General features: G+C 33.0%; 1 protein-coding gene across 1 annotated transcript; it reads left to right on the top strand.

Moving 5' to 3' along the window:
• Positions 1-1272: 1272 nt before the first annotated feature.
• Positions 1273-19298, top strand: LOC143076954 (uncharacterized). The gene is made up of 7 exons (XM_076252850.1): positions 1273-1304; positions 3289-3519; positions 7204-7899; positions 11760-11893; positions 15664-16860; positions 17568-17676; positions 19207-19298. Exons 1-7 carry the CDS (start codon positions 1292-1294, stop codon positions 19296-19298), a joined length of 2472 nt encoding a protein of 823 aa, XP_076108965.1. The 5' UTR covers positions 1273-1291.
• The last annotated feature ends 4674 nt before the right edge of the window (positions 19299-23972 follow it).

Below are 23972 nucleotides of genomic sequence, written 5' to 3'. Positions count from 1 at the left end.
CAGAAGTGAAAGAGATTTGAATACGATTTGAAAGAAATTATATGAGCATCACGATGAATTATCATTCTTGAGTACCCGAGATCGTTCCCAGTATTTTGCTCAAGTTTGTGTTGCTCAGAATTTTGTTAATGATTTTGTGGTTAATGTGCAGTTTATCCTGTGGCTGTTTTCTGCTATGACATTGCGAGTTTGGTTTTGAATTTGCGTTTGAATATCAAATTGGTAGTTTTGTTGGGAAAGATGTGACATATTCTGTCATTTTGTTCTTGGTGTTGAAATAACGTTGACAACAACAATGACAGAAACATGAATATAAGAATCTATATAGAATAAAGCATAACATAGTAATCAATGATGTTACGTGTTTACTAAACACCACGGAACTACGATACGAAAACTAAAGACTAAGCAACACGATCCCCACCAAAACTGGGGATGCCCCGGAAGGATAAGCGGATTCTGCTCCAAATATGGCACCGATCGTGTTGCTTATGCTTTTACAAATCCGGTAAAAAGTCTTATTTGGTTGGTCACATTCGTCAAAAGGAAAGGGTATTGTAGTTGCGACATAGGGAACATATCCGAAATCATCTGTGAAACGGTTAGTCATAACGGCCAACCGACTCGTGATGGTGTACGTAAAATTTACGAAAGGATGATTGCAACTTCACAATTTAGAACTTTTGGTTTTATGGCTTCCTTGTGAGCAGCAATCCTCTATCAAGGAAATCATGATAAGAAATACAAGCCCGGGAATTTCGTAGCAATTAGGAGATATATACTCCGTTTGCAGGCGCTGCATAAGGCATTCAGTATAATAAAAAAAAATGCTACCCTTGGATGAAGGTGTTAGAGAGATAAAAACCACTTTGGTGAACAAAACATTAATAAAGCACTTGATTTATGTTGTAAAACTAAACCGCACCAAACACTAGCGAGTACTTGAACGGTAAAGTTAATCCTCAGAAGAATGGTGTTGTTCATATCGAATAACTAAACTCGGAGATAAGTCGCAATATGCTGACGTATAAACACTATACAAGACTTACAAAGGTCAAATGCTCCTGAATCGGGACGGACACGACCTTTTTAATTAAAAAAATGCTGATAACGCCATGACAAGCACAATAAGAGCAAAAGACAGTATACTAAACACAGCATGATAATATATATATATATATATATTCATTTAACCTTTCGTTCCACATTTCATCATGTGATATATATACCTAAATGTTATTTTGTCTTAATTTAATGTTTGCAACACGATATTATAGTTTCAGATGAAAACATGCCACTGCTTGGTAAGTAAACATACTGCCATTTGTTAATAACATATGACGTGATTATTGTCATTTAAGTTCTGAATGTGTGGAAATAGAGGCCTTAAAAACTACAAATTTTCTACTAAACGTCAATGTATTCTGTGTAATATGTTTGGGACTTTAAGCTAGATTTTGTTGGATTTCGTGAGTTTTAAGTGCTTTATGTTATATTTTGTGCAGTGATATGTGTGCGTTTGTTCTATGTTTTTTGTTAGCTATATCATTGTCAGTTTATTTTCAACTTATTAGTTTTCATTTTGGGTACGCATGATTGACATTTACTATAACCCTGTTGATTTTAAAACGGCAGATAAGAATATTAAAGAGAATATTCTCTTTTGAGGAAATTGACGTTTTTACCTAAATATGCTAAAGAGGCTGACAGTACAAAGGAAAATATCATTTACCGTAGGTCGAAGATAATCAGATTCCAACATGACTACAAACTAGTATGACGAAAAACAGTCCACACACTATTACACTAAAGGTAGTGTAAAAAGGTCCTGTGTAAGTTAGCTCAAATGTCATTTTACACGACACAAAAACAGTGATCAGGTTGATATATCAATATGATGACGTTTAGGAGAAAAAAAGGACAGAGTCTTAACTACGATATATGGTAGATCTACAAGCGTATATTACATTTGTTGTATCAATGTGTGTTAATTTCAGAGATAATTGATAAGTAAGTCAGTTCTGAAAAAAAACAAATAGTCTCTGTATATCTGACGCATTTATATTTACAGATGATGAAAAAGTCCTGACGCATCATTCGGGGTATACATTTTGTTCAGACTTAAGCACTCGGAAAAAAGAACAAAATTATTTTGTCTCTTTTATTTTCTGACATATTAATTGGTAGATTCATTATTTCAGAATAGAGTTTAATTTGCAAAGTACATAAAATTAACTAATGAATCGTTTCTCTTAAAATAGAAAAGTATATTGTACATTTATAAATGTTCTTTTCATTTGTAAAATATATAGATAGGTTCAGTGGTGCTTTTTTTTGGTATTCATCAGACAAATTGTGTTCTAGGTGATCAAAATACCACTTAAAGAGAGATAAAAGATACAAAAAATGACATTCAAACTCGAAAATAAACTGACAGCGCTCTGGCAAATTCCAAAGCAGATCAAAATACAGAAAAAAGTATACAAAGAATACAAATGCAACATAGAAAAGTATGGACTGAGCAAATAATTCAACTGAAACCGTCCAAACGTCACTTTTCAAAAGAGTTGCGTTTTTAAGTCGTAAACAATAATTTTTCGACATGTTTACTACAGACCTAGGAGGTCTTTATCAGCAATTTATCGAACGAGTTCAAAATTCTGTTCTGATCATTATATTTTAAAATGCTAATGACCCTTAGAAAGATAAATGAGGTACTTAAACACAAAATAACCATGTTAGAAGATTTTTAAGGTCGACTTAATCGTAGAAAAAAACCCGATAAAATGGTATCCTGTTATTATCGAGATGTCCTATAGCATAATGGGAAACAAGTCGAAAAATTATATTATCTGGAGTTAAAAGTTTGTACTATCAAAATGGTCTATTATTTTCCAAGTTATCATGTGTCTTTTGGGACATTAACAGCCGATAAGCATTGTAAATATTGCACATTTTGTCGTCTATAAATCACTATCTACCATTCTATAGATACATGTATCATTTTTTTCCAGTGGACTGCTGTTTGATTCTTGTAGTTTTTAGAGACTATGTCTTATTGTCCTTCAGTGAAGTCGCAAACCTCGGTATTTAAATGGTGCTGCCAAATAATATGCTAATTTAACTTTGTTTTAGATTTCTTTGGCATCCCAACTGTTTTAAAAATAGATATCGCATCTTTCATTGCAGAGCAAAATTATCCAGGTTTTTTTTCCCCTAAGGGTTAATTTTATCAATTTATTAATACACACGTTTCAATAACTATGCACTTAATCTTGATTTTGTTAGAACTTCGAAGTACGGACGAAAGAACAGCATATTTAGAAGCACTTCAAGCTGGAAAAGAAGTCAGAAGATATGTAAGAATTCAGGTTATTGGCAAAGATGGGGTCGGAAAGACAAGTCTTGTACGTAGATTACTTGGAAAACCAATAGATGATGTCACAAGCACTGATGGTATAGAAATTGATCGAACATGTCAAATTAGAACAAGTGACGGGGAATGGATTATCAGTGGAGGTAAGTTTATATTTATCTAATCTGTTTTTCAGACAGAAGAAATAAATAATCTAGCATGTCATGGTCATTGTAAAATTGTCAATTATCAGGTTGTCTTTATATGATCATTCAAATTATCGGCAATTTGTACATTTTCCCTTTAATCTTACTGCCTATAATTTTAAAGATCATAAACAGGACTTGAAACACGAAAATATTAGGCAATGACGTCATGTATAAGTGCTCAAATCCATCCGCGTCAATTTATCAATGAAATGCACGCGGTGTCATCCATACAACCGAACAACTATCCCAAAGTTTTGTATGCGTAAAAGTAGTTTTACTAGCTATTTCATTCTACTTCATATTCTCAACAACAAAAAAACTACTGTCATGATAAAATTGCCGATAAAAAGAACAATGGCATGTTCTTTTTTTATACTGACGTCATCAGCTCGAATATCAGCTCGCTCTTGCGGGCTCGCTGGATATTCTTGCTGATAAAGTCAGTATCAAAAACAAAAAGTATTCTATATATATCACATTTAGCGGGATTATTTTGCAAGTGTTTCCTTTTTTCACCAGCAAACCGGAGGATCACTTAAACCTTTTCATTTTTAGCCATGGCGTTGTCAGTTTATTTTCGATATATGAGTTTGACTGTCCCTCTGGTATCTTTCGTCCCTGTCTTTTATAAGTTCAAGTCAGATTAATCAACATCGGTTCAAACAAAATGACGTCGTTGATATGTCTGGGTAAAAGTTAATCAGGCCGGGTCAACGTATTCAACATCACTACGATGTGACATGCAATTTATTTAAGAGCTGAGCAGATTGATATAGACAGTGAGATGACCAAAAATTGTGTGTTATTCAAACAAATTGATAATTCAAATAATTTTCCGTAAATTATGAGGATGTACCTTAGTGTGATTTTTTTTAAAATCTTATTAATATCGACCAACCAATAGCTGTATCATCTATCACTCAGTTTGATTTTCTTTTTGACTAAATATAACAGACTCAACTTATTTTGTCATTGATTTAACTAAAAATCCGTTCCGATTTATTTATTTGCAAGCTTTCTAACGTAAAGCTGAAATCATCATTTTTCAACGAAACAAATACTTATTAATAATTAGATTCAAAGATATTTACATACAGTAGTTTGTACATACAGAATAATGGGCGATAAATATGTATGGAATATTTACATAAATTTGCCTAGCTAGTGTTATATTATCTTGGTGAATTCATACTATATTTAGTATATTTGAAATGTACAATAAGTTTCTTGAGACCGTAAGTTTTCTCGTTTGAATTGTTTTACAGTGTCATTTCGGGTCCTTTTATAGCTGACTATGCGGTATGGGCTTTTTGTCATTGTTGAAGACCGTACGGTGACCCTAGATGTTAATTTATGTGTCATTTGTGGTCTCTTGTGGAGAGTTGTCTCATTGGCAATCATACCACATCTTTTTTTATATCCACATCGATTCTATATGAATCTATTGATAATTAATCGTCATGTTTGGAACACCAAACAGTTTACACTTCAGCGTCTAATTGGATCTACTTTCCGTTAGACATTTGCAGTTTTATTATATATTTAGGCCAATAGAAAACAAGATCATGTAACACGTAATAAAAACAATCAAAACCGTTGTACTTAGTTTTGACATTTAGCTCCACTCAATCATTGATAAAGTATATGATGTCAAGTGAGTCGCAAAATTTGCATTTATTCGACAAGGCTGATGCCATACATTTTCGGAAATAATTAGCATCGACAACTCATTACTTACAACACTGTTTGACTTCAGTACACCGCTAAATACATGGCCTTATTGAATAGAGAGAGACAGCCAGATGATTTCCTAAAGTTAATTTGTGGCAACTTGAAAAAACTACAACAATAGTGTGTATGACAAAGTCAGAAAAATCGCTAGCAAATTATTGCCAAGCATTGTCATTTTTATAAAATCACTCATCATAGATACCAGGATTGAAATTTAATATTTACGCCAGTGTTTGTTTTGATAAAAGGAATGCAATATGTTGTAATATATTAGTTGCATTCATGTGAGATTGCAATTTTGAATAACTTCCCACACCGTTATATTGCATCAATCAAATTGATGACGGAATACACACGCTTGCGTATATCGTTGTCCTTCAAATTAATTAATTGTAGAAATTGAGTCACTGCCTTCCAAATAAAGACCAGATAGTATAGAACAATTTCCAATCTATGAAGATGAGACAGATTTTACTACAACAACTACTATTTAAGATTTTTTTTAAAACAAACTGGACGGTTATCTATACATTGTACCAAAAGCTTGAATTTTCTGTAATCTGATCACTTTTAGGATAATCCAGGTTGTAAGGTTTGATCCTTAACAAAAACAATTATGTAAATTTAAGAATTCGAGTATTGTTATCTCGTTGACATGACAGGACATAAGTATCCCCTCATGTAAGTGTATTGTCAGAATGTTGATAAACACGAAATTGTTAAGCAATAACGTTGAGGCGCAATCTATGGTAAGACCTCATTTTTAAAAGAGGGACGACAAATACTAGAGGGATAGTCAAAGTCATAGATTGAAAATAAATTGTTGCTTTTCATTCAGTCGATACATAACTGAGAAAAAATATAGTTTCAAGCAAAGTTTCAGTATTCATAAACAGAAATTTGTCCTCAATCAAAGCAGTAACATAATGTTATCGGATATTTAACAAGCGTCATGAAAATTATGTTATGCTTAACAATGGACTATTTGAACAAATCAAAACCAAACACAGTCATAGTTTTACTTTGAAAGTGGAATCAAAATCTTAGTTACATATTTCCAATTGATTTTGAGTAAAGCAAACATTTTTTTCACCGCATGTATTTATACTTTATATTTGTAGCATAAACTGTTTACTGTCGACTAATCTCTCGACGATTTCTTATATTTTCTTTCAGTTTCTGTAGCTGCATATTGTGATAGGTAACCCCTTTAGGAGTTCATCTTGAACACAGTCGGTTACAATTATACAACAAAAAGCTTGATAATACGAATAATCGAAAGAAAAAATAAACTCGTATGTAAAACCAAACACAAATTACGTAAAATATTTCTGAGCCAGTCCAATTTGTGTTTCATTTGTGAGTTTTAATCCATAAAGTTATAGCGAACTATAACAACTGAAATATATATAGTTACGGAAAGACATAGATATAGGAAGATGTTGTATGAGTGGTATTTATGTGTCATTGTAGTCTCTTGTTGACAGTTGTCTCATTGTCAAGCATACCATATCTTCTTCTTTTTTATTGACTTTAGTAAGCTTAATTTTTTTTATGTATTAAGAATTTAAAAATATAATTGCCGTTTGAAATTTTGAAAAGATCAATCTGTACCAGTACCCTCGGGAGTGATAGCCCACCTGCTGTGGTATACGTCACTGCTAAAAAGGTATTACTAGCATATCTTAACCTGTTTATCGAATTGTGCATATAAAAAAAAAACACAAATGTTTTTGTTAACTTTCGAAAAGAATCATTTGCTAAAATTGTTTCAAAGGTTTTTAGCAAATATCTATCGAAATTTACCTAAGCCTTCTTCTCACTAAAACTGTTTGCTAACATCATCAGAAAAAAACAAATTCTTATCAAAGATACCATTTTTATGATTTTTGTATTACTGTATTGTAGTTGAAACAGAACAAGAGAAAATTCGAAGAAGGATAATGCATGCTATTAACAGTTATCCGGAAGGCAAAGCACGTGTACGACATCTATCTGAAGTTTATGTTTCTGAGACAGATGAGTATGAAGGAAACCATAAACGAGACCCATCTCAAGATCTTTTATTTCCAAAAAAAACAAATGAATACAAAATATTTCCAATTGACAAACCTAAACCTATTGAACCGAATCAGCAGATACTTATAGCAGAAACATTAGGTGCAAATGCAACAGCTACGGAAAATGACAAAGAACCTTTGACAAAATACAAAAACGAATGTTCCAGTGGTTTAAACGACAGCTTTGATGACAACAAATCAATCATCCGAGAAACTGGTGATTCGGAAGTAATCGTACCACTTCAGACAGCAAAGAATCAAAATCATTTAAATTTAGACAAGGCTGACGAGATAACTAAAGCGATAATAGAGAACATGGACAATATTCTTTTGAATACTAAGAAAAATAAAGGAAAAAATACTTCAGACACGTCAAATGATTTGGTAGACTGTGGTATATGGGATTTTGCTGGCCACAAGGCCTATCGTGCAACACATCAGACCTTTTTGACTCCAGATGCAATCTATCTTCTAGTTGCCGATATAACCGACGATATAAAACCTATGGAGTATGATGGAAAGTTTGATAATAGTTCTTGTGGAGGTAAGAGTTTTAAAATATTTATCAATTAAATTTAACAATCTGTATAACAAAAACATAAAACATCAGGAAATTAGTATGTGTTTCATCAACGTGAACAAGATTGAACCAACTGAAAGACATTTAACTACTCTTAAGATAATTGACAGTTATCTCCTTACTTTTATTGCGTTCTCCCGCCTTTTTATTTGTGATTAATAGAATAATAAAAGAAAATTTCTTCGATTTAAATTCAGTTCTAGTTTATTTATGAAATTCTTAAATAGTTTGTAGTAAAAACTATATACGATGGACACGTAGTTTTATCCAGCAATAATTGTATATTTTTATTGTTGACATTCACCTCACGTATACTTAGTTTTAGATAAGTTTATTTACATACAAGAAATTTCTTGGTATTCCTAAACGGAAGTTTAAATATCCAGAAGAAGAAGTATACTAAACAACAAAAATATTTTTATTCACCTGTGTATAATATGACGTTATTGTTTTCAAAGTTTGTAAGTTTCTAAAATAGATTAATGTCTCACAACAGTTTCATACTTTTACTTTAATAAATGCATCCCTTTTTTATTAACTCTGTCTTTACATTGTATCAACAGATTACATTTATTCCTTCATTGTGTGCTTATTTGAGTCACTTCGTTTTTAGCTCACCTGGCCCGAAGGGCCAAGTGAGCTTTTCTCACCACTTGGCGTCCGTCGTCCGTCGTCCGTCGTCGTCGTCCGGCGTCGTCCGTCGTCGTCGTCCGGCGTCGTCCGTCGTCGTCGTCGTTAACAATTTACATTTTGAACTTCTTCTAGAGAACCACTGAATGGAATGAAACCAAACATGGCATGAATGTTCCTTATGAGGTGCTGACCAAGTGTTGTTACTTTGTAGCCGATCCGTCATCCAAGATGGCCGCCAGCGGGGGACTTAGTTTAACATAGGACGCTATGGGAAATGCATACAAATGACTTCTTTTAGAGAACCACTGAATGGAATGAAACCAAACATGGCATGAATGTTCCTTATGAGGTGCTGACCAAGTGTTGTTACTTTGTTGCCGATCCATCATCCGAGATGGCCGCCAGCCGGGGACTTAGTTTAACATAGGACCCTATGGGAAATGCATACAAATGACTTCTTTTAGAGAACCACTGAATGGAATAAAACCATACATAGCATGAATTATCCTTATGGGGTGCTGACCAAGTGTTGTTACTTTGTAGCCGATCCATCATCCAAGATGGCCGCCAGCGGGGGACTTAGTTTAACATAGGACCCTATGGGAAATGCATACAAATGACTTCTTCTAGAGAACCACTAAATGGAATGAAACCAAACAGTGCATGAATGTTCCTTATGGAGTGCTGACCAATTGTTGTTACTTTGTAGCCGATCCATTATCCAAGATGGCCGCCAGCGGGGACTTAGTTTAACATAGGACCCTATTGGAAATGCATACAAATGACTTCTTCTAGTGAACCACTGAATGGAATGAAACCAAACATGGCATGAATGTTCCTTATGTGGTGCTGACCAAGTGTTGTTACTTTGTAGCCGATCCATCATCAAAGATGGCCCCCAGCAGGGGACTTAGTTTAACATAGGACCCTATGGGAAATGCATACAAATGACTTCTTTTAGAGAACCACTGAATGGAATAAAACCAAACATGGCATGAATGTTCCTTATGAGGTGCTGACCAAGTGTTGTTACTTTGTTGCTGATCCATCATCAAAGATGGCCACCAGCCGGGGACTTAGTTTAATATAGGACCCTATGGGAAATGCATACAAATGACTTCTTTTAGAGAACCACTGAATGGAATAAAACCAAACATAGCATGAATTATCCTTATGGGGTGCTGACCAAGTGTTGTTACTTTGTAGCCGATCCATCATCCAAGATGGCCGCCATCAGGGGACTTAGTTTAACATAGGACCCTATGGGAAATGCATACAAATGACTTCTTCTAGAGAACCACTGAATGGAATTAAGCCAAACATAGCATGAATGTTCCTTATGGAGTGCTGAACAAGTGTTGTTACTTTGTAGCTGATCCATTATCCAAGATGGCCGTCAGCGGGGGACTTAGTTAAACATAGGACCATATTGGAAATTCATACAAATCACTTCTTCTAGTGAACCACTGAATGGAATGAAACCAAACATGGCATGAATGTTTTTTATGTGGTGCTGACCAAGTGTTGTTACTTTGTAGCCGATCCATCATCCAAGATGGCCGCCAGCGTGGGACTTAGTTTAACATAGGACCCTATGGGAAATGCATACAAATGACTTCTTTTAGAGAACCACTGAATGTAATGAAATCAAACATGGCATGAATGTTCCAAATGTGGTGCTGACCAAGTGTTGATACTTTGTAGCCGATCCATTATCCAAGAGTGCCGTCAGCGTGGGACTTAGTTTAACATAGGACCCTATGGGAAATACATACAAATGACTTCTTTTAGAGAACCACTGAATGGAATAAAACCAAACATTGCATGAATGTTCCTTATGAGGTGCTGACCAAGTGTTGTTACTTTGTAGCCGATCCATCATCCAAGATGGCCGTCAGCAGGGGACTTAGTTTAACATAGGACCCTATGGGAAATGCATACAAATGACTTCTTTTAGAGAACCACTGAATGGAATAAAACCAAACATGGCATGAATGTTCCTTATGAGGTGCTGACCAAGTGTTGTTACTTTGTAGCCGATCCGTCATCCAAGATGGCCGCCAGTGGGGGGACTTTTGAATGAAATTAAACATGTTCCTTTCCTTATAAATGAGGTTGTGTTGTCACTTTTAGCCAAATTTTATATATTTTTTATATGATTTCAAAAACCCAAGTAGAATCAGGTGAGCGATACAGGCTCTTGAGAGCCTCTAGTTTTATTGAGTTATAAGACATTAGACATGAAGCTTTTTTTAGAGTCGGTATACGCATAGCAAGTATAAACATAAGCTCTGAAGAGTTTTTAAAACCGACATAACAAAAAGTAAAACAAAGCATATCAAATTAACAATTAAACACTATATGACTATGCAGTATATGTCGTGTTCATTGTTGTCATCCGTACGGTGACCTAATATTGTTATCTTCTTTGTCATTTGATCCCTGGTGGAGGCAAGTATACCATATCTCCTTATACCTATTTTGTCTGTTTTGGTTAGTTTGTAACGGTTGTCATAACAAGAGAACTATAAAAAACTGAAAATACAATGGGAGGTTTAGCAAGGTAAAAGAAAACGGTTTAACCAACAATGTCTGTTCCGTTGATTTAAGGCTGATTTTTTTGATTGTATGGTCTTCCGCTTTATAAGATTACCTTGGAGATCGGTATTTTTGTAACACTTTTTAGAGGCTTTAGTAGATAAACAATGTTCATAAAACAGTATATAAATATGAAATCAGCTTCAAACAGGGCAAAGAGTTAAAACAATTGATATAATTGGCTTTATAAGGATTATCATTTCTTTTCGAAAGTTTGATATCGTATATTTTTAATATTCTGATCTTTTCTCAAAAATAATATCACATGCAAATATTATGCACATGATTCCTCTTTACATACACAAATGACAATATAACACATGCGCGTCAATTGCTTTGAGTACATATTGAACATCAAAGAAGTTATTTGTGTTTTGTACCTGAATGTGTACATCAAAAAATTCGCAGATAACAGATACATGCATGTATAGCTTTTTTATAGTTTACTATACGGTATGGGCTTTGCTCATTGTTGAAGGTTGAACGATGACTATTTGGTCTTTTGTGGAGAGTTGTCTTAATGTCCACAATACCACATTTACTTTTGATATATAGATTATGAACATTAATTGTTGTTTAACATTTCCTTTCAGAGTATATTGATTTCTGGATTGACAGTATTCAATATTTTCATGAAGCTTTCCAATACAGTTCCGGTAATGCACCAACTCCGTCTATAGTTATTGTTTGCACTGGTATTGACAAAATACTAGAAAGAGATAAAGAGGTATATTTCGACAGCGTTGTTAAATCTCAGTAATGTCTTCCTTTGTTTTTTTATCATACTATGTCTGCGAGACGTAAATAGATGCTTATTTTGCAAGGATCGCGAAGAAAAATATTTGCATAAAGCCTCTGGCCTTTGTTAGTCTTGTATGATTTTTAGATTAGTTTCTTGTGTATAATTTTGAGTTAAGTATGACGTCCATTGTCACTGAACTAGTATACATATTTGTTAAGGGGCCAGCTGAAGTCACATTCGGGTGCGGGAGTTTCACGATGCATTAAAGAGCCATTCGTGGCCTTCGGCTGTTGTCTGCTCTTTGGTGTGGCTGTTGTCTGCTCTTTGGTCTGGCTGTTGTCTCTTTGACACATTCCCCATTTCTATTTTCTATTTAATTTTATGGTAGAGGAGAAAATGCCTGAATTTAAAGTTTGTATATGTAAGACCTATAATCTTAACTTTATGTCTGCATGCATACATTGTTCATGCACGAGTTTATTTCCCTGTTCAGCCATTCCTCAATACACTACATACATTCACCATGTGATATTTTCAGATGAAATAAACAACTATAATTGGTATATTAAGTTGTTCAATGGCCAGCAGGAGATTACCTGACCTTGACCTAATTCCAAAGGTCATTTAATTGTCGTGGTAATGTCCGTTTCACATACACAATAGGAATCGGGCATATACACCTCGTGTTTGGAATAATTAGGCCTTTTCACTTTTCTGTAAAAAGACCTATTGATTTTCATCTAATTATGATTATGTATTTCCAATTTTCTTTGAAAGACCTATTGTAATTATTTTGATTATTATTACATGTATTATTAATTTTTTTTTCGTTTTGCAATATGCATCTTCGCTAGCCAAGGGTTATGACCCACTTCTCTCTTTTCCACCCTTGTCTGATTGAGATAGAATTTCTGAGGCACAGTGTTATGATTTTCATTGGTTGCAGTCGTAACTCGCTGCATCCAATAAAAAAGCGCCCATAACATGATCTAGTTAATGTAGAAAGTGTATGTAAACGATTGCCATGTGCTTATTGTGCAACAGGTCTTTACATCCCTAAGCATACGACTATATTTAGTGACTATTTGAATGTTTTCAATCAACTAATAGAAGTTACTGTGTATGTTTCTTGCACAATGCACTAAAGTCAACGTATATTTTCGTTTCCTGCTTTACTACTTGTGTAGAATCTAGATGCACACCGTGTTTTTACCTCCACATCTATTATTGCAAGTGCAACCATTGGCCAAGAATAATGTATTCGGAATAGGCGTGACTTTAATCTACCGATAGATGACACAACATTGTTATCGCAAATTATAGCTTAATCTGCCAAGGATGAAGAGGGGGGAATTGGATCGTAACCCGTGGCTAGCGAAGATGTTCAATATGTCGCTTAGATATTTCATAGATTGCATCGTACAGTGTATGCACTGTTAACTTCACCCTGCTTGTGTTTACATTTATTTAAGGATCATGGGTCCTAACTTAGAACAATAGGTTGCGGTCAAAAGTCAAGGTCAAAGGTCAAGGACATGTTTTATAGTTAGAATTTTTCTTGCTTTTACATTTTCACTGACACTTTTAAAGTTATATATAAAAAAAACAAGTGCACAATGTTTGCTTCATAGTGATGAAGGTATGCTACATTTGGTTTGAAACAATCTAAGAACATCTTATTGGAGTTATGGTCCCTGTTACATGTAAGAATAATTTATTAATACTTATACTTGGTACACAATAGAGGTAAATGTTCTTTAAAAAACTAACATATGAACTAAAAAAAAATCAACCGGAAGTGACCTTAAGTAAAACATTAGTAGCCATTGTTGTAATTATGCAATAGGAAAGAACTATATATTGTTTTTAAATGCGTACATAAAACCTATCAAATTGGGACCGGGAGTGACCTTCACTTGACTGGAATTACCTAATTTCTCTATTATTACAAGAACAAGTATAAAAAGGCATATTTTTTGGGAACAGTTTATATAAAGGTTTCGTGTGAAATTTTCTAAACCTGACATTCAGAACTATCTTCCTTATTTTTAGGCAAAACATATAGCAACATTTATTTATTGAATCATTTTGAAGTGATCTATGTTTAGATACCAATAGTAACGTAGAGTACCGGAAGTATCTTCTTTTAGAAAATTGACATGGGAAGACCTTCAATTGTTCTCTGAACATTTGTTTTTTAATTTTAATTTTTACTGACTCGTCTAGCAAAACATATAGGAAATAATTGATTACATCGGTTTTACATGAAGCTAAACATCTCAATCGTACGGCAGTTGCACAAAAAATCCTTTTTAGTGACAATAATTTGTTTGGCAAAACAAAACAGTTGAATAATTTCAAAAATCAAGGAACAGGTTGTATTTCTGTGTATATATACAATGCAATTTTTCATCGAAACACATTTAACGGATAAAACTTTACCCCCCCCCCCCCCTTTACTATGACGTTTTGAAAAAAATATATCTTAGAATGGAAAGCTGTTATGCACTTCTATTTTTCAACGGTAAAAATATTTGGCTGCGCAAATATTTATCTCCATTTTTCTGTATTTTACTGGTAAATGGACTGAGTCGTTTTACTGTTACATGTATCACTCAGGCTCAGTCTGAATTTAAGTTTTTCAGTAATCAATTACTATTTCTAAGCTGCATGATAATATATGAAATGTTGAAAGATGCTTGTTTATGATCAAAATATAGTATCCAGAACAAAATTTTGGAAATATTTATTTTCCTTTTCCCGTGTTTTACTGACAAATGGACTTAGTGTTACACATCAATTACTTTCCCTAACCCTCAAAAGAGTTTTGTCGTCCCAAAGGGTATCACCAGCCAAGAAGTCAGCATTTCGGTGTTGACATGAACATCAATAACTTGGTCATTTTTACAAAATTATTAATTTTTAGAAATACTAAGGATGTTCATATCCCAGGCATAGATTACCTTAGCCGTATCGGACATAACTTTTTGGAATTTTGGGTCCTAAATACTCTTCAACTTTGCAGTTTTTTGGCTTTAAAACTGTTTTGATCTGAGCGTCACTGATGAGTCTTATTCAGATGAAACGGGCATCTTGCGTACTAAATGATAAGCCTGGTACCTTTGATAACTATTTGCAGTAGATTTTTGACGATAAAGAGACAAAGGTTGAAGCAAACCTATGAACATATTTTTTGATTCATTCTTCATATTTTTCTGATAGATGGACTTCATTTTTTACAAATAACATTTCAAGACAAGATAAGATAGATGTATATACCTTCATGGAGTGTTATGACAGACCAAAAATAAGCATCTTAAGAAGAAATTTAATATTTTTCTAAACTCTGTATTGTGCTGATATATGTTCTCACTTGTAAAGTCAACATTACACTTTAACACTGACAGCAGTATGCGAGACATAGGGTTACAGAGAATCCCTTGTAATTTGTGTGGTCATATATTTTAACGTATATATGGGCAGTGAAAGTTTTAAGTTTAAGCGTTTCTTATAAAGGAAAAAACCCGAAAAACCTTCGTACGCACGAAAGTCGTGAAATATTTTTTTTTTCTTATTTAAGATAAGATATGTGAATGGAAAATGATTCTGTGTGATTAAGACTACATACAAGTTTCAAAAATTGGTCTCTTCACCAAACACAAAAGACCTTTCTTATAAAAAAATAAATAAAAAGTAAATAAAAAACACGACTTCATAGAAATCTTTTCCTACTTAATATCAATTTTCTTTTGTAGGATAGAAAAAAAGAATATGTACAAACTTGGATTGACACTTTTAGATGTCAAGACAAGGGCAGTGAGATAAGAGACAGGATTCATTTTATCTCCAACACAGAATCTCCTCCTAAAATTTTTGAATATTTGAGAAAACAAATTTCAGAAATTGCAAAGGAGAAGAAGTATTTTGCTGAGAATCTACCTACACAATGGATACAACTTGAAAATGCCCTAACGGTTTTAAAAGACTTAAAGGAAAAGGAAAATATGGGATACTGTGAAAAACGGGAAAATGTTGAGAAATTAGCTCATGAGATTTCATTAGAGAAAGATGACCTGCTTCGTTTCCTGAATTACCAGCACAAAATTGGGAACCTAATATATTTTGATGATAAACGTGATTATATAATTCTAGAGCCAAATTGGTTAGTCGACTGCTTTAGATGCCTAGTATCTGATGATGAAAAGAAACGTTGTACTGAGACTGAATTGTTCGATCTGAAAAATAAGGGAATATTATCAGACCATTTGATTGATAAGTTGTTTAGTAAGGTGCCTGAGTTAATGGTTGGAAAAAACAAAAAAATCATACTTCGTGTGATGGAAAAATTTGACATTATTGTAAAACCAAAATCTTTCAATTCTTACTATATACCATACATGATTGAAAATTCATCTTCTCTAGAAGACATTAAGAAAGAATTCAATGTTGCAAACTCTGAATGTTCACCTTGGTTGGTTCTTGAATTCAAATTTCTTCCAATTGCCCATTTCAATCATATTTTTTTCAATTACATCAGTTCATATGAAGTTTGTACAGTAGAGAAACAATATGGAGAAGTTCATCCAGCTATCTATGCAGGGAAAGCTGTAATTTATTTAGATCAAACGAAATTCAGATTGTGTATCTGCTTCTCAAGGAATGCAATATGCCTACAGTTATGGAATTGGGACATTGTAGAGGATAATACATATCAACAAATTATCCAAGATATTTGCAATATAATAGAAGAGTTAAAGAGGAAACCAAATCATCGATTAGATTATGAAATAAAAGCAAAATGCAGTACTGGAGATTATTTCAGTACGCTTGGTAGAATCACATATGAAGATCTAATTAAGCTAAGCGAAGAAGAAACATACTTCTGCCAAGAACATAATTGCGATCACGACAGGAATGACATAGGAAATACGTGGCTGAAGCACACTTCTGCTGTAAATATTGATTTATTTCTTTTTAATTTCTTATATGTTGCAATCAAGACTATATTTGACTACATTTTCATGTTTCATTAATGAGTGTTCTATTTTGTGTTTTGATCTGTTTGTCCACAAACATGAGCAAAACTATATTTTGGGTATAACATAACTGTAATATAAAATATTTTCTCTCTTAGAAAATATCTATCTTAAAAGTAAAAAAACAAGTTGGTTTGCCATACTAAAAATGTAAGTGCATTAAAAGAAAATGCACATGATTGTTATGTATCTTTCATATGATGTTGACTGGGAGGCTTCTAATATTAATTGCTCAAAAAAATTCCTAGCTCAGTTGTATTTATATTTGATTTTTACTTAAACTAAACAGGACGATCAAATTGTGTAGTATACATTAGATTACTTTTCCTCCAACTATAGACAAGGTGGTACTCATGTTATGTACAAGGACCAACCTGAAATTATCACATTCTCAGTAAAATAATAGCTTTTCTGTCATACTGCATGCATTCTAGATTGTAGTCATTAGGTCAAGCTTTAGACATTAAATTAAATTTTTCGTTAGTATACACCATAACACATGATCAATTAAATTATTTAATTATGGAAATAGTGCTACATTATGTTATTGTGAAATTGTTTGTGTCTATTTAAGGCAACGTTAATTTGCATATTAACCACCATTTCATTTTTCTATCAAAAAGCATTATCGTCATCAAATTGAAGAAGCAGATCTTAAACATGATGTAATAGACGATATTCCAAGATTTGAAACTGAAGAGATAGAAGTCATTCAAGACAAGGCTCTGAAAGGTATATTTTAATACTTATAAACGGTATTCTTTTTGTATTATTACAAAATAAAAATGTGTACAAAAAGTGACTTGCGAACCATCATATTAAATTTTAGGTTTCATGTTTTACGTTTTACATTTAAATTCAAGCTGGGTTTTCGGTCAAGATAATATGAACAAGTCCATATATAACGTTTCAACCTCATCAAGAGCCAATAATTGATAAATATAATACATGATGATGTATTATAGACCTAAGAGAGGTGTTAATGCTTAGTTTAGACGTAGAAAGGAAATGATGGATGACCGACATCACGAAAAGTCTTTGATTACATACAATAATGTTTTAAGTTAAAAATGATCATGGTAGGTATAGTGTCCGAGGAGTTTAGTATAACGAGTGATGTAATCGTGTTTTTGTCGAGTGTGACCACTTTATTCGTTTAAAATGTTAAAATTAGCCATTCCAAAATACAGAATAAAGCTATTTTAATACACGTTCCAATGCTAATGTAGAAGGAAATGCATGCAAGGAATCTATATATCCTTATACATATCGCAAACATTATTATTCATAACAATAGATCATGGATTTTTAGGAATGAACATAAGAATTTACAAAATAGTATTTACTACAAATTGTTTCAAAACATATACATGATATATGCAATATGTATTTTTGTATGTTAAGCATGTCTGGTCGTCGAATTTCTAATCCAAAAACACAAATGCTCTATTATCTCAGTATGTCTGACTATGAATATATGTGAAATGTTGAGAAGAAGAAAAAAGGGGGGATAAAACCGTAGCATGTAAAATACATGTATGATTACTTCATTAAACTAATACAAGACTTTGAATTATAAATAGTGCGTTATCTTCAGTATCTTCTGCCAAATCACACGAATGACTGAAAATGTCATCTGTCTTATACCCGTATATATTGACAACTGCATACCATGAGTATGCTGTCTTGTTTTTGGTAATAAAAATACACGTTACGGCAAACCATGACCTGCTGATCCATATAAGAAAAAGGATTTAACGGGAAAATGCAAAACGCCACATCGTTGTAAATATATTAGAATTGGATGCGACTGTCATACAAGTGCTATAAATCTAGGTCCAATCCACCATTTTCTACATTTGAAAATGCCTGTACAAAGTCAGGAATTGTTGTCCATTCGTTTGATGTGTTTTATCATTTGATTTTGCCATTTGATTAGGGACTTTCAGTTTTGAATTTTTCACAGCGTATAGTATTTTTGTGATTTTACGTTTGCCATGTTTGACCTGTAAACTGTATTGCCGCTGGTAACTTTTGTAGATATAAAGGAAATTCACAATTGTTTCACAAAATGTCTGCACTAAACTGGGATCATGACATTAGTTTTCCAATCGTTTCATGGGTATATATAGTCGACTTTGTCAGATTTCACGAAATTAATTCCTAATGAAACTACCTTAAAGTACGGCTTTTTCGTTCATATTTATTTGAACAGTGTATAATGTCAGGAATTATATGATCAAATATATGTTTGCATTACAGGAAAAGTAGTGGAATTTGACCAAACAAAGAAATTTATGGAAATGAAAACAATGCCAGAACAAACCATGCCAAAGAACATTAGAGGTACCTAATAACTTTATGTACTTTTTAAGCATTATTGCATGCTAACGAACTGACAATATTCGTGCATCTTTATGTTTAAGCACTGTGCCAGGTGAAAAGTTTTAATATCAAAAATGATTTATCGGATATGTCAAAAAGAGATCCAATGTTTGTATACACATTTAAAACACCTTTCTGAAAAATAATAAGAAGCTCGCATGATTTCAATTTACCGAAAAAACAGTTATCTAATTACAAACTGTACGATTTAAAAGTCAAATAGTAGCAAACAAGATGATATGAAGCGTGAGTAAATTAATTGCAGTTAATTTTAGATTGTGCATGTGACGACGGTGGTCTGCTTTGAATGAATGGAACTAATGAAAGGTTGAGCTTAAATAATTTGTAGTTTCTTAATATTTCATCAATTATCCGAATGACATTCGTTATCAACATTTGAATGATTCTAATCACGCAAATATGTTCTAGTTTGCATTTCCAAACAACAAAAATATACCAAAGGACTTATAGATATTATTTTGCAACCTCTTTCTACAGACAATTTAAACGAAAGACTATTGTATTTGAGAACTACGTCACATTTTATTAAAACAGCACTATTGACAAAACTATTCTTGTACGTCTGTCCACCAGTTCATTAAATCATATTGATAATTTTAACACTGCCCCACGACAAAACAATGGTCGATGTCATCACCTCTTAATTTTTATACTGTTTCTACATTTTTACGTACGTCACTGGGGATTTATAACATCTGCATCCAATTTGCATTTAGAAAAAAAATGAAGACCTGATGAGTAGAAACCTTTGTCTTACAAATGTGATTAAAACCAATGTAAACATACAAACCGGCTGGGACGTCGCCCGGGTTACCAAGGTTCCCTTTTGCTACACGGAACACTAATTTTACTCGGAGTTCAGTATTTTTGTGTTTTTACTTTTTACTACAACCAAGTCGATGTCAAGTTTCTTCCTAGAAGAAACTTTACTGCTGGTGGATTATTCCCCGAGGGCATCATTAACTTGGTAGCTTTATGCATGATGAATTCAAATAATACTAAGAACAAACCGGCTGGGACGTCGCCCGGGTTACCAAGGTCCCCTTTTGCTACATGGAACACTAATTTTCCTCGGAGTTCAGTATTTTTGTGTTTTTACTTTATACAGATATCATCTCGGATAGTACCTTGTATTGTTTTATAGACAACTGGTCATTATAAAAGATATAGATAATACACAATCTGAGATTTCCCTTTGTTCACAAAGTCTTGTTGTCATAAATTGAATACAACATCTCATCTATTATATTTCAATTGAAATCAGGGAACACTTTTCCATTTTTGTCGAGCCTTCGACTTTAGTCGAAAAAGCGAGACTAAGCGATCCTTCATTCCGTCGTCGTCTTCGTCGTCGTCGTCGTCGACGGCGGCGTCCACAAATATTCACTCTGTGGTTAAAGTTATTGAAATTTTAATAACTTTCTTAAACTATACTGAATTTCTACCAAACTTGGACAGAAGCTTGTTTATGATCATAAGAAAGTATCCAGAAGTAAATTTTGTAAAAATAAAATTCTATTTTTTCCGTATCCAGAAGTAAATTTTGTAAAAATAAAATTCCATTTTTTCCGTATTTTACTTATAAATGGACTTTGTTTTTCTGCGAGGAAACATTACATTCACTCTGTGGTTAAAGTTTTAAAAATTTTAATAACTTTCATAAACTATCCTTGAATTGTACCAAACTTGGACAGCAGCTTGTTTATGATCATAAGATAGTATCAAGAAGAATATTTTGTAAAAATAAATTTCCACTTTTCCGTATTTTACTTATAAATGGACTTAGTTTTTCTGCGAGGAAACATTACATTCACTCTGTGGTTAAAGTTTTAAAAATTTTAAGAACTTTCATAAATTATCCTTGATTTGTACCAAACTTGGACAGAAGCTTGTTTATAATCATAAGATAGTATCAAGAAGAAAATTTTGTAAAAATAAATTTCCACTTTTCCCGTATTTTACTTATAAATGGACTTAGTATTTTTGCCAGAAACAAAACATTCACTCTGTGGTTTAAGTTTTTAAAATTTTTATAATGTTCTTAAACTATCCTGGATTTCTACCAAACTTAGACAGAAGCTTGTTTCTGATCATAAGATATTATTCAGAAGTAAATTTTGAAAGAAAAAAAAATCACTTTTTCCGTATTTTACTTATCAATGGACTTCGTTTTTTTTCCAGTTAACATTACATACAGTCTGCAGTTAAAGTTTATACAACCTTTATTAGATTCATAAACTATCCTGGATTTTTTACCAAACTTGGAAGCTTCTTTCAATCAAAAGACAGTATCGAGAGGGAAATTTTTATTGATGTTTTTCCTCATTTTGTTAAGTCTGCGATTAACAGCAAAAGTAGGCGAGACACTGGGTTCCGCGGAACCCTTACGAATTTTTGTATTTAACTAGTTTGAAATACTTACGAGTAATGATTGACAATACGTTAAACATAGTAGAATCTATCTGGGTAGTCTGTCACATTGGGCAACATCTATGTTGTGTTTAGTACATACGAAGGTGCTCTGTTAGATTGTCCGTGGATTATGTTGTCTGTGATACCAAAAGACGAGATTGGTTGATACTCGAAAAGATTAGGCTAAAGCAATAAGGTCGATCGGCCAAATGTTATAGAGAGGCAAAACTTTTAGGAATTTTGGTCCTCAACGCTCTTCATGTTTGTACTTTATTTGGCCTTTTTAACTTAGCTGGATTTGAGCGTCACTGACGAGACTTTTGTAGACGGAACGCACGTCTGGCGTTTATACAAAATTTAGTCCTGGTATCTAAGATGAGTGTATATACACCGTCAGATCGAGCTAATGTTCTGTTGTAATTGGTACACATAAAATAGATAATTATAAGATACTCTTTTAGGTTGGATGTAAGTTCTATTGTTGTTGGTAAAAACGTTATCCGAAATCCACAAATACTCTGCCAGATTGGGCTACATTTTGCAATATATATTGCCGTTAGTTCAAAATTAAAAAGGAATATGCAGAACCTCTGTCAAGTTGCGCCTAAGTTGTGTCGTCCTTTAAATTATTTTTTTATAAAAACTTTGTTTACCAAAATACATGAATCCTCTCAGATTACGCGTTAATTATTATGTCGTTAGTTGAAACGCTATAGAGAATACTATGTTAGATTATGCTAAATCTATGTGTTTATTGGTACACACGTAAAATAAAAATAAGTAGATAATCTTATAAATTGGGATAAGGCTATGCGCTGGTTTATACATTCGCAGATGCTCTGTCAGATATCTCAAAAGTCATTTGGTCGTTATTCATGTTATTGAAAACGTAAAAGAGAATATGTAATTACTATGTCAGATTGCACTTACGCTAATTGATGTTTGGTATGCAAACACTCTATCAGATTGCGCGTAGGTAACATGGTTGTTGGTTAAAACGTAGTAGGTAATACGCATACACTGTGACAGATTGGGCTTTACATTTTAATTCGTTTTAACTTACTTTATAATATTTGAAATTCCTTCCACCCTGAAAGATCAAGTTGATAAAAAAATTATTTAAATTCGTTTAAAAATTTTATTTCTAGCGTCAAATGATAGCTTATTGTAAGTTGATTTAAAAAAAATATGGTTTCTTTGAAAAAAAAGAAAATATAAAGGAAGATAATTTGTTACTTCCGGTTTGAAATGTCACTTCCGGTAAATTTGATAGTATACCTAACACTGATTCAAAATATGTTTGATTCTAAATACTTGTACGTAACACAAGTAAAATTAAAAGCTATGTTTCGGTTTACAAAAACTCACTCCTGGTTCTCTGTATTGCTTGGAATCTAATGCAAAAAGTTCCATTGCTTAGCATGTAAACATATGAAGTAAAAGCAAAGGTCAAAATCTAGAACGTAAAATTTAACTATGATTTTGATTTTAAATTGAAGGTCATAAACCGAGGACCTCAAATCAAGAGACACTAGGTCTTTATGGTGAATGAGTTATATCGTTTTGCACGTAATGTTTAATATAAGAGGGAAGAAAACTCCGATTTAATCTAAGCGTACCTTTTCAACCAAAATGTATGTGTTACGACATGTCGCAAATAACCATTTAGTAAATATATTTTATCGATATCTTTAACGGTTTTTGAAAAGAAGTGAAATTAAGAAAAATCCATATTTAGAACATGACCTTTACCGCTAACCTTGACTTTATTTTTTTTTTTGGACTCACGTCAAAAGATCTAAGGTCTCTTTCACTTATGGTTTATAAGTTTGAAATGTATATCACTAATAGCAAATGCATCAGGGGGATTAACTCTCACATGGAATCCGTTGATAGTTCGGTCACTTAAAACGAAACATTCTGAGGATATAATGAGCATTTGGAAAACATAAATTTGTCGCTTTGTTTTATGATTTCGAAGGAGACTCGCAATAATGAAACAATGTTCGAGGAGATAACTCTTACACAGTGTTCAGGTAAACAGCATAAGGGAGAAATTTTCCCATTCTATTGATTTTTTTTCGTTATTATAAATGCGAGAAATTTTACTAAGACTATTAATTTCTTTTTGGTTATCACATTGTCTGTGAAAATATCCCAAGTCTTTTGATTTCTTTTAAGTTTTAATAGTGGGTTTGGGGTTGTCCATA

The sequence above is a fragment of the Mytilus galloprovincialis genome, chromosome 5, assembly GCF_965363235.1.
Source record: "Mytilus galloprovincialis chromosome 5, xbMytGall1.hap1.1, whole genome shotgun sequence".
Lineage (NCBI taxonomy): Eukaryota > Metazoa > Mollusca > Bivalvia > Mytilida > Mytilidae > Mytilus > Mytilus galloprovincialis.
The sequence above is the reverse complement of the archived record's forward strand: the minus strand, read 5'-3'. Positions and strand labels throughout refer to the sequence as shown.

Bases quoted from the DNA above. Each gene is read 5' to 3' on its own strand.
- LOC143076954 (XM_076252850.1), top strand. The intron at 3,520-7,203 runs GTAAGTTTATAT...ACTGTATTGTAG, and splicing joins GGAATGGATTATCAGTGGAG to TTGAAACAGAACAAGAGAAA. The intron at 16,861-17,567 runs GTAAATATTGAT...TCTATCAAAAAG, and splicing joins GGCTGAAGCACACTTCTGCT to CATTATCGTCATCAAATTGA.